Source organism: Haliotis asinina, chromosome 14 (assembly GCF_037392515.1).
Source record: "Haliotis asinina isolate JCU_RB_2024 chromosome 14, JCU_Hal_asi_v2, whole genome shotgun sequence".
In the NCBI taxonomy this organism is placed as follows: Eukaryota; Metazoa; Mollusca; class Gastropoda; order Lepetellida; family Haliotidae; genus Haliotis; species Haliotis asinina.
In genome coordinates, this window is record NC_090293.1 from 5,183,092 (window position 1) to 5,198,953 (window position 15,862).

The 15,862-nt window shown below is 39.4% G+C and overlaps 1 protein-coding gene across 1 annotated transcript in view; it reads left to right on the plus strand.

Moving 5' to 3' along the window:
* The window catches only part of LOC137261297 (cytoskeleton-associated protein 5-like), a 52,996-nt gene that overhangs the window by 18,596 nt on the left and 18,538 nt on the right, over positions 1–15,862 (plus strand). The window contains exons 14-23 of the mRNA XM_067799020.1: positions 456–608; positions 3,862–3,885; positions 4,251–4,334; positions 4,683–4,793; positions 5,091–5,183; positions 5,755–5,940; positions 6,626–6,717; positions 8,421–8,478; positions 8,783–8,908; positions 9,208–9,347. Of these exons, the coding sequence (XP_067655121.1) occupies positions 456–608; positions 3,862–3,885; positions 4,251–4,334; positions 4,683–4,793; positions 5,091–5,183; positions 5,755–5,940; positions 6,626–6,717; positions 8,421–8,478; positions 8,783–8,908; positions 9,208–9,347 (1,067 nt within the window). The remainder of the gene's footprint in view (positions 1–455; positions 609–3,861; positions 3,886–4,250; positions 4,335–4,682; positions 4,794–5,090; positions 5,184–5,754; positions 5,941–6,625; positions 6,718–8,420; positions 8,479–8,782; positions 8,909–9,207; positions 9,348–15,862) is intronic.

Here is a 15,862-nt window from a genome sequence, read left to right on the forward strand (position 1 = left end):
ATGCATTGAATCAAGCAAAGGAACATGTCCAGGGAGACCAATGAACAAAGTTAGACACGACAAGCATTGTTTCTTTCCTTGATGAGGTGTGTCATATCCTTAAACCATCTTCTGTATGAACTCAACAGAAACGAGGAACAGTATAGTTTCTTATGCATGGAGTAATGGTCATTTGACATCCTTGTTTGTTGATTAGCTTCACCTCCGCAAATTCCTGAAAATACAAGAAGCCATTACTCTCCATATGTTTTTAAGTTTCTATGTTTTCGTGTATGTAAGATTACATCCTTTAGTACAATCAATGCCAGGAATATGTTGACAAATCTTCATGAAGAAATATTACAACTGTTTCATGTAGAGGCTTGATAATGATAAAGTATCAACGCAAACATGAGAAAGTATAATCATTTCAATAATTCAGCTTTGCTGATGTATTATTTCTTCTCGTTCTATAGATCCAAGAGTGCTGTCAGGCTGCTGTGTTGCTAAATGCCCAGGGGGAGCCAAGGCAGGGCGCAGCAGCTGCAGCCGCAGCACCTGCTGCACCTCTCCCCAAGAAGAAAGAGCCAAAACCTGTTACCCGACCTCCTGCCAAACCAACAGCACGAGTAAGTTCACTTAGAGGCTATGTTAGATGATGTAGGATATGGTTGCATTATTCTTTGTATTGTTCAACTATTTCCTTGTCACGTGTTCGTTAATCAGCCTTCTTTTGACTCCATGTGGATTTTGACTCCATGTGGAGGCAAGCCTCTAAGTATCACGTGTGTCACGAGTACACTAGGGAGGTCTGATGGTTTGCACAATGTTTGTCTTGTTCATATTCATGTGCAGGCTACTGTGACACAAGTCCTATACTACTCAAAGAACACCCGATTCTTTCTTTACTTTAGTTAGTCAGGTGTTCTTTAACTTCTTTTGAGTAGTATGTTTTTGATTGCTGCATGTCACCAGGGACCCAATCCTGAAAGCATTTGTAGTGCTCCAATATTCATAAGCCTACATAAACTATACAGTTATGAAACCTGTAATGGTACAAACTCTTCGTAGAATGGACATCTGGTCACTCAGTTGCTCTCGTTTTTTACACATACAAAAACTGTCTGTTGCCTGCACACAACATCTGTACATTGATTGTGTGTTTTCCCTTTTTCATGTTATATGGGTCTAGACTTCCAGAAGGTCTGAACTATTTTTATCTTTTTTTTCGGTAATGTAGCTGGATTTTTATATCAAACAAATGGTCTCAAAAGTCTTGGAATATTGGTAGATGTTTCTGTCCCTATTAGTATGATGTCTGTGTTTCTTTCCAGGCAACAGAATCTAGTTCAGGGGTATGTGGTTTTGTGTTTACACCCCGTCAATAAACAGAGAATTACTAAACCTGTCAGACCTTGTCTATCTGAATGCATGGTCATGTGCAGACTCTGGTTAATGGTGGCTTCCAACATAGTTGAATTGTATTGATACAATGGCATTGACAAAATTAGTATGCATGAATCTTTAGAGAGGTTTTTTGAATGAGTTTGGGGATCTTTAATAAGATTAAAGGGCATAGATTATTGTGAGACTGTTCACTAACCCAGTCCTTCAGCCTGTAAACATTTTTTGTGGAATTATGACAATTATTGTATAGATTGAATAAGGGAAGAAGCATCTTTTGCATGCTAGTGTGACTTGACTGTCATAAACGTAGTTGCATTTGGAAGAAAATCCTTAAAGACTTTGTCTTCAGTTTTTGTGTTGTATGTCCTGGTGTCTTTATCTGAGTCAAACCTAGACTTATGCAACAGTAAAAAGCAAACCCAATTAAATTGAAAAGAAGCACCATGGAGACCAGAGATCCTGAGACTGCATCTGCATTGGTGCTACACATACTGGGGTCATTATCAATTAGAAGTCACATCATACAACCATCAGATAATGGTATAAGTGACAGGCATATCAATTAGCCCTCATGTTGAGCCCTGTAATCACCTCTTGTGGCCCACTATAATTCCCTTACTGCCTGACAGTTTACAGTTTGGAAACTTGCAGCCCACAATGTCACTTGGAGACTATATGGCCAAGAATCTATCTGGAACGCCAACAAAATTATTATTGAATGTGATGTCTCCCAATTCACAAATACAACATCCACTGTTGCTTTGTTTGTTTTGTGACATTATTTATATACAAATAATGCAGTTTAAGATGTCAAAGATTTACCACTCCAAGTCAGGGAACAATACAGCATGTCATTTTCCTCCAGGCAAGACAAGATACCAATTCATATTAACTGTGCTTAATTTGCTAAGACAAAACAACAAAAGATACCTGTTCTCTAAAACATATCCTGGCATATGAACAAAGTGTCGATAATAATGCCTTAACCAAATCAGATGGATTGAACATGTGACCAGTAGGTCCTTGCCTTATGTTGACATGAGTTTTGCTGTTTGAACAGTCAGGGAAAGTGGGATAATCAAAACAGAACAGAGTTTCACACAGTAATCTCACACAAGAAGTAAAGGTATAATCCTTGTTTGAAGTACAGTTAAAACCTTAACCATGTTAAGAATGGAGCTGTCATGTGTTGACCCAAGTCAGGCAGTAAACGGTACTTTTTATAATAATAACATAATATTCAGGAAGACCTTTTCCCCAACATTTTGCTGGATTTGTCTCTTCAAGACCAGAAACAGCTTATGTCATCCCATGTGCTTGTTTATTAAGAGTTGACAGATGAAAGTGAGTGACAAGATAGGTGAGAATGCTGGTCCGGCTAGCCATGACAGTTAGATAAGTTTACTTTGTAACCCGACAGCCAGTGTGAGTTAGTGTTTTTGCAGATGTTAACAGACCCTGAACCTGAGGAAATATAGACTAGCTTAATGTATGGCTTAAGCATTGAAGAGATGGTTTGGAAGTAAGGAAAATAATGTGATTCATGTACTATGAGACTAAGTCAAACCTTTTGGTCGAAAAAAAACTTTGTTTGTAGGGATATTTGCCATATATAGAAGGCATGGCATAGTGCAAGTTGGTATGGCCACGAGCCCAAGCCATACACACACACCCTAAAATATCTTTTACATCTCTCATTGCATTCTCACAAGAGAATCTACACTTTTGAAACTAGTATCTCTCCAGCAGCAGACAAGTGGAATGAACTTTAAAGTGTGTCTTCTTTACTCAAGACTCAAACACTTCTCAAAGTTGTCTTTCCTGCAAGGTGTATGTAGTGTGTGCGTAGATTTGTGAGATTTGTGCTTATTACCAGTTTCCATAAAACATGTACTGTACTGACTCCACTCACTGTCCACTTAAAGCATGATATCGTGCATGGAGACAAGACCTTCACAACTGGATTACCATTATTAAGTCGGCAAATCAACAACATTTAGGATATTCCCATGAGGTATTTTTAGTGCTGTTCCAGAATGTTTCCAGACATTCCAGAAAATCTATCTCACATGGGTTAAACACTCTGACTGGCATGTAAACAAGCATACAAGGCATTGTTTGGTGTTTTGAATGAGTCATTTTTTATTTTTTTTCACACAGATTTATGTCTATAGTATGTTAGACATTCTTCGACATAATTCAGACGTGTTTCTAAAGAAGCTCAAGATTGGAATTTTTTTATGAAGCATGTTGGAGTCGGTGAAATCATGGCTAACATGGCAGCCAGAAAAGATATGATGTCTAAGAACATGTGATCTGTGGAATAGCTGGATGCCCTGAAAACTGTTTTCATTTTAAAATCAAAACCATTCTAACATCCAGCATCCAGTTTTAAGTAAGCATGTGGTGGAATACAGCTGTTGAATATTCCCCAGCATGTGTGTTGATGTACAATATATTTTTTCACTATTTCAGCCCAAGTCTGCTGCCAAACCAGGGGTAAGTAATGTTTTTGTATTCATGTATTCAGATTTGTATATAGGAATGTGCCTAGTAAATCAGCCATCAGAATATAATGACACACCAAGTATGAAATTGAATTAGTTATCACTTCTTACTTCATGTTTCAATAAGAAATACAGTTGCTCTACTGCTGAAAACTTATAGGATATGAGACGAGTACCATTATATCACAACACTCTTCTGTTAGTTAGTAGTTTTACAAATGGGAGATAGGTAGTGGATTTTTTATAGGATCTGAGTTTAATTTGGGTCCTCACAGCCACTGCTCACCTTAGTGGTCAATTATGCTTGAAGCAACTACGTGGCTGATGTTGTGTCCCATAGATAGCTCTGTATTTCAGCCCAAGAAGAAAGTGGGTACTGACAAGGGCAAGGGAAAGAAGGGTGGCGCTGCTAAGGAGGAACCAACAGAAGCTATCCTTGCAGTAAGTATTTTCTTTCATTTTCCGGCACATATATGTTAATTGATGATTACCGATTCTGTGGAAACGGTGACTTTGAATTACTGTATGATCAGTCTTGACTGTTATAACCAAATTCCTAATATTTGTCCTTATTTTGACTCATGCTATGTGCTTATCTCCCTTTCCCTTCAACGGTTACATGGAAACTTGAATCCCTTTGTTCCCTGAAGCAAACATGAAATAACTCAACAGTGGGTTGCCTCCACTTTCCCATGAAAATGTCCCACATAAAAATAAAATTATATTATTTGAAGGTAAGGATACTTGTAACTCAGAAACGTATAGTGGTCATGTTGATGATGTTTCCAGGATGAGGTTGTGGAGGACAAGGCTGCTGCAGCTCTGCCAGCCGATGTCATATCAGGATTGTCGAACTCCAACTGGAAACTCAGGCTGGCTGCCATGGAGACATTCTCCCAGGTAACAGTCAATATTTTAATGGACCATGTATCTCAGTTTATGATGCACAATCTTTTCTATTCCACTTTGTCAGCATACAAGGTAATGGATCATATGTTCAGCGATGTCAGTTATTGCATATTATTCTACCCTGATAATATATTAGTCACTCCTTTGTCAAGTTCTTACCTGTTTTATGTCTACTGGCTGTTGCCATGCATGGAAAATTTCGGTGTTATGAAAGGGAGATAGATATCCTATGCTAATAAGCTAAAGGTCAAGGCCCTTACTTGAAGACATCTATCTCTTGTGTTTAAGAATGTAAAGGGTATGAGCAAGGAGGAGATACAGACACAAGTGTTTGTAAGAACCCTCACCAAGAAACCTGGTCTGAAGGACACCAACTTCCAGGTGAGTACTATCACAAACTTCGTTCACAATTCCCTGTTGGGAAGTGGTACAGTCATCTTGTGTACCACAATAAGCTGTAGTTATGTCCTTTGCAATTGGCTGTGTCAGGAACATATGACAATAAAAGCTAATCCTAATTATAGTTATGTCTGCAGCATGCCAGTGCTCTTGGATTTTCATGCTTGCCAAATAGCTATTCCCAAACAGTCAGGTAAAACCATTGTGTAGTTGGAAGACTGCTGAAAGTGGTGTTGTTAATTAACAACACACTCCCAGACACTCACATGACCAACTCAGATGATAGTCATTAGTCAGGCATGGTGGATTTGCTGATGTTGCCGTATTTTACCAATAGTTGATGCTGCTCATGAGATTTGTTTCCCAGAATCAAAACCAGAATCGAATGTCTGCAATTTGTCTTGATGTACTTGTTTCAGCATACGCAAGACAAAACTGTCAAGTGCAACCAGCATCTGACTAGAATGGTGTTACTATTTCTGTACAAAATGAAACATAATGTATGGATTGGAGAGACTTAAAAGTTTACAGATAAGTATTTTTTTGTGCCCAGGTTTTGAAACTGAAACTGGAGCTCGTAGGCTACTTGGGACAGAATTCTGTGTTCACAAAGACATCTGCAGAGTTCTGTCTGTCGGACATTGTAGACAAGGTTGGGGATGTGAAGAACGGGAGTATTGCACAGGAAGCTCTCAGTTGTATAGCAGAGGCCACGTCTCTGGAGTTTGTCAGCAGCGAGGTGAGTGTCATCTTTGTACTCTTTGCTCGGACCTGCAGAACCAATGTCATGTGGAACAAGTTTTTGTGACTGTGGACAGTGCATTGCAATACACTTTTAAGACACTACATTTTGTCCGTGAAGGTCTTAGGTAGAATAGGCCCTGTCTGGGCTGCGTGTAGAAGGGGCGAGGGCCCTGAGCTGATGATGAGCTTTACCAGCCTGACTGTGCCAGGATCACCTGAACCCTCTCTGCATTTTAATCTTAATCTGTAAAACATGATAATAATAATGATAATAATAGTCTGTTTGTAATGTGCATTTCTCCACAGCGCCCAATGTTGAAAATCACACAGCACAAATCTGAAAGATATATTGAACTTTCTAGGAACTGGAAAGGCAACTATGCTTGGTGTGAGAGGCTACTAACGAGGTCAGGTGGTCATGCTTGCTGACTTGGTTAACACATGTCATCGGTTCCCAATTGCACAGATTGCCAGAGATCACTGGATTGTCTGGTCCAGACTATTTACAGTCTGCCGCCATATAACTGGGATATTGATGAGTGTAAAACCACTCACTCACTCACTCACTCACTCACTCACTCACTCACTCACTCACTCACTCACTCACTCAGGTACAACATTTTGCAATATTTTCTCATATGTTTCAGAAAATTATAAATCTTTGTCATTTCTGTTTCCAGGTTATTAGGTGTGCATTTGAACAGAAAAACCCTAAGAACCAATCAGAATCCATGGTCTGGTTGACGCAGGCAATCCGAGACTTCGGATTCAAGTAAGTGATGTATTTAAGAAATACAGTTCACTCTTCCACCATGTATAGTGTAATAAAGCACACCTTTGCCTTGAACGGTTATTCTGAAAGCACAAGGATGCATAGTTTAGGGTGAAAGTATGCTTTATTGCACTATACATGGTGAAAGAGCGAGCTGTATTTCTTTTCTAAGATGTTTGATTACGAGGGGACAGACTAGAATGGTGCAGTAACACCAACACATTGTGACATAATGCAAAAAGTGTACACATGGTTTGATAAAGTACTGTCAGTGCCTTTGATCTTTCATCATACCATGTTAGAATGAAAGTTATTGACTCCATTTCTACTGTTATCTGTGTGTCTTTAAGATATGATGTATGGCAATTTTTGCTGCTTTTGATTGCATATCTATTTTTCCAGCATGATAAAATATTTGAATTATGTGGAACATATATTGACACACCAGGTACTTTGAAAACGTAAAACCCATTTTGGTCATTTTCCAAAAAGTTTCATGAAACAAATTCATTGATCACACTTAGATAAAGTGATATAGGGTTGCTAAAGAAATTCATATGCACATTTGGGTTCAAACCCACTTAATGTTCCTGGCACAGTGACAATTCATGAAGACACACATCTGGCTGATTTCGTGGATATTTTGGGGCATATCATTATGACATGCACATGCACATGCAAAAGCTGGGTATGGACGCATAAAAGGCACTATGGTTCAAAGTTTCCCTACCTGTCGCAAAATGCCTTCTCTCAGAGGGAACAATCTATTGGGATGTTGTTAGTGGAATCAGCATGATGACAGTCATAAGACAGTCTGCCAGCTGTGGGAATGATGTGCCAGAGGCAATACCACGGAAACATCATGACACTTCGTCATTGGGCTAACAGACTACAGTGTGCACACCAACACAGCCATCAGCCACCCAGATTCTTCAACCAATGTGTCTTTTATGACGAATCAAGGCTCTATGTGCCCTTTGCAGACAGAAGACAACATGTTTACAGATGGCGACATAAAAGTTATCAAGATGGATGTGATGCTGAGAGGAACCGCTTTGGTGAAGGAAGTGTGGTGGTTTGGGCTGCAATTCATGCAAGATTTCAGAGTCCACTGATTTTGATTAATGGTACAATAACAGCACAGCTTGAGGTCGACCAGATTTCATTCAGCTTCTCCTGAACAACCATGAACGTTAGCAAGTGCCGTTCACATTCCAGTAGGACAGTGCATGACCAAACGCTACACACCTTACCAGCAACTTCCTCCACCAAACAGGGATCCCAGTCCTTCCCTGTGAACCCATGCCATGCCGATGATGTGCTTGCCTGCAGGCTCAGGGAGGTCACACTCGCTACTGACTTTTGCATGGGGTGTCTGTGTGTAAAACATGACGTGTCACCCATCATTTGGGTACTCATGTTCTCATTTTTCATGCAATGGAAACACAATGAAATTCGGAACATAATTGTATAAAAATTTGTGGCCAAGGGATGTTGTTTCTTATGTTTTCCAAATTTGAAATTGGTTTTGCGTTGTGTCAGTATACATCTATAGTCTTAACATTCTCCATCTGTTGTGTAAGCCTCAGTTGTTGAAATAAGTTTAAGAAATATTATGATGTTGAATACAGAGGAGAGGGAGAGTACTTTAATAACCAGGAAATATTTATGTGTAATTTCCATACATTGTGTTTATGTTACAGAGTAAATATTAAGCCAATGATTGAGAATATCAAGAAGGCACTCGCTGCAACCAATCCAGTAAGTCGACTTAAAGTATGCACAGCATCATAGACAGGGACCATTTGTAGTGTTTTAAGTTTTAAAGTTTCTTTGTCATAGTCATCGTGTGAAGGATACTGGTAAGGCTGTTCCTTAAGTAACTTTCTTGATACCATGTCTTCTTCACATTTCTTCTTCACAGTGCTTTGAATAATTTGAACCAGTCTATGACAGCCATTGGACAGTAGTGTTTCAAGTGTGCTCAGTGTGTTGTATCATCAGCCTACTTTCATGTAGCTGTCAGGCTTCTGTGATGATTCTGATAACTGACTATTTGTTCCAGGCGGTGAGGGGAGCAGCAATTGGCTTGCTTGGGACCGTTCATTTATACATGGGGCCACAGCTGAGAATGTTCTTTGAGGATGAGAAGGCCGCCCTGCTACAACAGATTGATGCCGAGTTTGAGAAGGTGAGGCCCATCAGAGGTTGGCACAGGTGCAGCCCAGTGTAATCTAATGGGATTTTACATCATGATAATTATGAAATGTTTTTGAGGAGATATTCATTTGAGGGGTTGTGTTGTTTTAAGTGAAAAAGGTTTTTAATCTGGAGTTCTTTTAACACAGCATATACTGAGCAACCCTGTTATACAAATATCAGAAGTATCAACTTTCTATGTTGTTTAATGGGGATGACACCAAGGTACAGTCTAGTTTTAAAAACAACCGGGAGTATGTTAATTACCTATATGCCTTTATGACATCCCAGAATAAGGACCAGAAGCCTCCAGCCCCAACACGTGGAATTGTTGCTGTGGAGGAAGAGGAGGATGAAGACAATGGTGCTGATGGTGGTGCTGCTGCAGATGAGGTCAATGTCCAGGACCTCATACCCAGGAATGACATCTCGTAAGTTATACTGTTTACTCTCCAATACATTCAGGGAGAACTCCATCTTGTGCCTTGGTGTTGTAACCAGCTTTAGACACTTACTGAATTGTTACCATTGTTAAATTGAAAATATTATTTGATCCATGTTCTGGTAAGGGTTCTATTCAAATTGTACTGTTATAGTTTCCTCCAGACTATCCCGTGAAGAAAAAGTCTTCACCACCATATGCTTGCCACAAAATTTGACTATGCCTGTCACAAGAGGCGATCAACACGATTGGGTCATCAAGCTCACAAACTTGGATGACACGTCATCGGTTCCCGGTGGTGCAGGTCGATGCTCATGCTGTTGATCACTGGATTGTATGGTCCAGACTCACCACCAATGAATAATAATATCAATTCACTTGTACAATGTAATACTGAGGTATCAAACTACTTCTCATGTAACAGTGGTGTCAGACAAGGAGGGCACCCGTGGCGAGCCACCTCCTCATGGTGGGTGCTGGGTAACGCCAAGAGCTCGCCGACATCCCCGTAGTGGACCCGGGGGGATATTTGGTCCACTAACCCGTTTGCCGTGGGTTGCAGCCCAGTGTCGGCGGAGGAGGGGATCCTGGTGGTTGAGAGCAATAGGAGCTTGCAACCGTGTTCCTGTTGCTCAATACACCACTTCGGCCCTGACTTCGCCTAGACGGGTGGTCGAATAGGCCCGGTTCGACCAATCGGCTGGTCATGCCAAGCCCTGTGCATGGGGCATTATTATATTGATCAATGCACATATATCATTTGGAATCGTTGTAAATTTGGACTTGGCTTTATAATCTAAAACATTTTGAATTTGAAGTATGTTGTTCTGTAATTTGCCTAGAGTCCTATGCCAGAAGGCGGTGGCTCATTGGCCAATCTGGTAGAATTATTAATCTCTTAATTCTTCATCCGGGTATCCTTGGTGCTGCAAGCTGGAGGCCCGCTTGCTTTAGCATTGTCCTTGTACTCCGTGGTGGGTGGGGAGCTCGGGTGATGAACCATATGACACCAATCATGGCTTATGAAATACCCCCAAAAAAAACCAAACGTCCACTTGAAATTGATCCCGTTGATACTTCTCATAGACCGTCTCTATCGATTGAGTATTGGCCACGTTTCCTCGTTATTGAGACTCCGGACAAGACACCATTGAAGTTGAACCCTTTCGCAGTATCTAAGGGCATTCAAGGTATTGCTGGGGATGTCAAGAACATTAGACGCTTGCGTTCGGGTGCATTGCTAATAGAGTGTGGCAAGAAACAGCAGACAACCAATCTGATGAACATTGAATCTTTTGTGGGCATTCCGGTCACGGTCTCTGCTCACAAGACCTTGAACACAAGTAAAGGTATCGTCAGAGATCGTGATCGGTTGTTTGCTGACATGTCCGAGCTTGATATAGCATGCGAAATGAAGGATCAAGGTGTGCTGTATGTGAAGCGCTTTTCCACCCGAAAAAACAATGAAACAATCCAAACAAATACCTATCTGTTTTCTTTTTCATTGCCGAATGCTCCCAAATCAGTAAAGGCGGGTTACTGCAATATCCAAGTTGAAACCTACATCCCCAACCCGCTCAGGTGTTTTAAATGTCAGAAATATGGACACGGTGTATCTACCTGCACATTGTCTGTTGTGTGTGCTCACTGTGGTGAGAAGACACACACAACAGAAGATTGTGACAGTGACTTCAAAAAATGCACTAACTGCTCTGACGACCATTCATCTTCGTCAAAACAGTGTCCAATATGGAAAGAGCAAATGGCGATTAACAAAATAAAGTTCACCCAAATTATCTCTTTTTCTGAGGCAAAGAAACTGGTGAAGAGATCTGACCTTCTAGAAAGTTATGCTACAGTAGCAAAATCATCATCTGAATCCAGCTCTAAAATAACAAAATCATCCACAGGATGCCAAACTACTTTGACTTGGGTCAGTTCCGACTCCCCACAGGTTTTATACCCTACTATATCATCCCAGACTGAGGAATCACTTCCTACTACATCAAAGTCCTCTGATCATAAGTCATCTTCACAGTCACGCTCTGAGTCTCATTCAACAGCTGATAGACAACAAATTGTTAAAACTAAACCCAAACCTAAGTCTGATGCTTCAAAACAACAAAGTGGCAGAGCTCCTAAGGGGTCACAAAATAAAATTCATTTGTTTAATAAATATGGGTCTCTTGAAGATATGGACGTTTCTGAAAACGTCCATTCTAGGGCACATAGCTTGTCACCCTCCAAAAGAGTGCGGGGTAGATCCCCAAAAATTCCCCCCAAAAGATAGTTTATTCCAATAATATTGTACAATGGAACTGCAGAGGTTTGAGGACTAATTTACATGAATTACAGCTATTAGTCCAAGATTTCACACCTTCAGCGTTATGTCTCCAAGAGACATATTTAAAACAAACAGATGCATTTGACCTTTGTCATTTTAATGCATATCATTGTTTTTCACCTCTGGGTGAAAGGGCCACTGGCGGATCATCCATTCTAGTCAAACAAAACGTTATTCAAAGCCCTGTTTCACTTAATACTAATATGCAGGCTGTTGCAGTGAGAATTATTTTACATGTAGCGTTTACGCTATGCTCTCTTTATATTTCACCATCTTCGGCTTTTGCCAAAACCGATCTTCAAGCTCTATATGATCAGCTCCCGAAGCCCTGTATTATAATGGGAGATTTAAATGGCCACAACCCACTCTGGGGTAGTGTAAATACAAACACTAGAGGTAAATTGTTGGAGGACTTTTGTTCTGACAATGATTTATGTATTTATAATGATGGTTCCAACACATATTTACACCCTGGTACAGGGACTTATTCTGCTCTCGACTTGTCACTTACAAATTCAGAACTATTAAATGAATTCGAATGGTCAGTCCACGGTGACCTCTGTGGAAGTGACCATTTTCCTACTATATTAAAAGCTGTAACTCCATCTGATGTTCCTCCATCATCAAGGCAGAATTTTACAAAGGCTAACTGGACTTTATATGAAACACTGTGTGCTGAAAAACTTAAACCCGAACTTTTTATTGACGTTCCTGATGCTATTAAATGTTTTACTGATGAACTGAATTCCATAGCTGATGAGTGTATACCAAATTCCTCTGTAGTTCCACACATAAGAAAACCATGGTTCAACGATGAGTGCAAACAAGCTAGGAAGGCATGGAAAAAGGCAGAACATTATTTCCGTCGCCATCCTATGGTACATAATTTAAATAAATTTAAAATTTTAAATGCTAAAGCGCGGTGTACTTTTAAACAAAACGCCAATCTTGGCAAAATTATGTGTCCAAAATAAATTCTCGGACACCCATGTCCAAGGTATGGAACATGGTCCAGAAAATCAAAGGTAAAGGTACTAAATCTACTTTCCATCATCTCAAACATGGAGATCAATTGCTTCCTGATAAATCAGATATTGCTAAAAAAAACTAGGTGAAACCCTTGCTAAACACTCTTCCTCTTCAAATTATGTACCAAAATTCCAGCAATATCAAAAACAACAAGAAAAGAAAACTATTAATTTCAATTCTGATAATGGGGAAGATTATAATGAAAAGTTTTCTATTCATGAACTCCATACTGCTCTTGATCAAGCTCATGACACTGCTACTGGAGCTGATAACATACATTATCAACTCCTGAAGCACTTACCAGAATCCTGCCTAGAAACTCTTCTCAATATTTTTGATGATATTTGGACATCGGGTAACTTTCCTCCTTCATGGCGTGACGCCATAGTAGTACCCATACCTAAACCTGGACGTGATCATACGGATCCATCCAATTATCGTCCGATTTCATTAACTAGCTGTGTTTGCAAGACCATGGAACGCATGATAAACAATCGACTAGTTTGGTACTTGGAAACAAATAACCTTATAACTGATATACAGTGTGGTTTCCGTAAAAACAGAAGTACTGTCGATCACTTAGTGCGTTTAGAATCATTTGTTAAAAATGCACTAATTAATAAACAACATGCTGTCTCTATCTTTTTTGATCTAGAAAAAGCATATGACACAACCTGGAAATATGATATTTTAAGAGACCTACATGACTACGGCTTGCGAGGTCGTTTACCTCAATTTATAGCAAATTTTTTAAAGGACAGACAGTTTCAAGTTTGAGTGGGTTCTACCCTGTCTGATCATTACAATCAGGATCAGGGTGTTCCACAAGGCAGTATTTTGTCTGTCACACTTTTTAGCATAAAGATAAACAGTTTATCAAAAGTTTTAAACGATTCAATTGATGGATCGTTATTTGTGGATGATTTTAATATTTCTTGTCGTGGGAAAAATATGCATACTATTGAACGACAACTGCAGTTGTGTTTAAACAAAATAAATAAATGGTGTCTTGAAAACGGCTTTAAATTTTCTAAATCCAGAAATAACTGTATACATTTTTGCAGAAAATATAAACCACATAAGGACCCTGAACTATCTCTAGATGGCACTCCCATCAAAGTTGTAAAGGAGGCCAAGTTCTTGGGCCTAATCTTTGACTCCCATTTAACATTTCTGCCTCATATCAAGTCCCTTAAAACTAAATGCTTGAAGGCTCTTGACTTGTTGAAAGTTGTTTCCAACTCAAAGTGGGGAGGGGATCAAGCAACCCTCTTACACCTGTATCGATCACTCATACGTTCGAAACTCAGGTGGAGCCTGCAACAGCAACCTTAAACTTCTTGATTCTGTCCACCATCAAGGCTTAAGACTTTGCCTTGGGTCTTTCAGAACTTCACCTATTGATAGTCTCTACGTTGAGGCCGATGAACCATCTCTTACTCAACGTCGTATAAAATTGTCTTTACAATACATTACTAAATTATATTCTAATGAATCTAACCCTGCCTATAACTGTGTGTTCAATCCCCTTTATGAGGATTTGTATAACAAAAAGTCTTCTCTTGTTCCACCTCTTGGGCACAGAATTAAACCATTTATTTCTTCTGCCGGTATTGAGCTGGAAAGTATATCGCCTTCCCGTCTTCTTTCTTCTCCTCCTTGGCAGTTGGTTAGGCCACAAGTTGACCTAACATTAACATTTTTTAAAAAATCAGAAACAAATGACTTACAATATAAACAAGAATATCATCAATTAAAGCATAAATATAGCAATTACAAACCCTTATTTACAGATGGGTCCAAGGACGGTGGCGCAGTGGCTTGTGCCACTGTCATTGGATCCAGAACAATATCTTCTAGATTACCAGATAATAGTTCTATTTTTACAGCTGAAGCTAACGCCATATTAACAGCTCTCAAATATATTCAAAGACACCCGAAACGTAAACAATATATAATCTATTCCGATTCTCTTTCTTGCCTTCAGGCTATTAAAAATATTTCTTGCAAACATCCACTTTTAATAGAAATTATTGAATTGTATAATGATCTTGCTACTGGCCAATATGGCATCGTGTTCTGTTGGTTACCCAGCCATGTAGGGATCTCTAGTAACACATTGGCTGACCTTGCTGCTAAGGCAGCACTCAACAAATCTGTGACACCACTTCTTATTCCTTATAGTGATTACAAAGCCACCATTAGATCTTATATCCGTGATCTGATGCAAAAGAAGTGGGACACCCAAGTGGGTATCAATAAATTACATGAGACAAAACCTTACATTGGTTATACCCACTTGGGTTGTCAGTCCAGATTTGAAGAGGTTATTTTGCGACGATGTCGTGTTGGCCACACTAGATACACTCATGCGTACCTGTTAAAAGGTGAAGATCCTCCATTTTGTATCCCTTGTGATGAGAGAGTCACGGTCAAGCATATTCTGCTTGACTGTGTTGAATTCTCCATCACAAGGGATAAGTATTTTACAGTTAAAACAATTAAGGATCTTTTTACCAGCGTTAATTCTCATTTAATTATAGTTTTTTTAAAAGAAATTGATTTTTTGGTTGAATTTTGAATAATATGTTTCTGTAAATAGATGTATTTTAATGACTGGTAGTTTGAATTAGTAACTTGAATTGTTGGTGGCTGTTCCCTCAAAGGGGGTTGAAGTATTGTAAAATTATTGTCCTCCTGAGAGGGTACGTAAGTCCACAAACATACAAAGTAAATTCTAAATTTCCACGTTTTTAATGGTAGTATAAGTGTATTTTTATTGTATGGCTAGATTTCCGAAATTGCTGACGGCTGAGGGGATGATGTAAATCCAGCTAGGGTCCATGCAGGTAGCAAAAGTACTGTAAGTCCCCATGGTCCCTAGTATGGTGATCTACCTTCAGTTGTTGGCAATCTATAGCCCGGTTTTATATTGTATTGTCCTCTATAGATAAATTGTTTTAGGCATAGCTACTAGTTTTACATTCATTTCTGTGATGTTCTAGTTGTTTTACTGTCCTTCGTCGACTGAATTTTATAATACTCATATATTCCATTTTAATGTTCCGTTCCCGTCACGATATGGCTGAAATATTGCTGATGTGACATTAAATTTTAACTCACACACACAC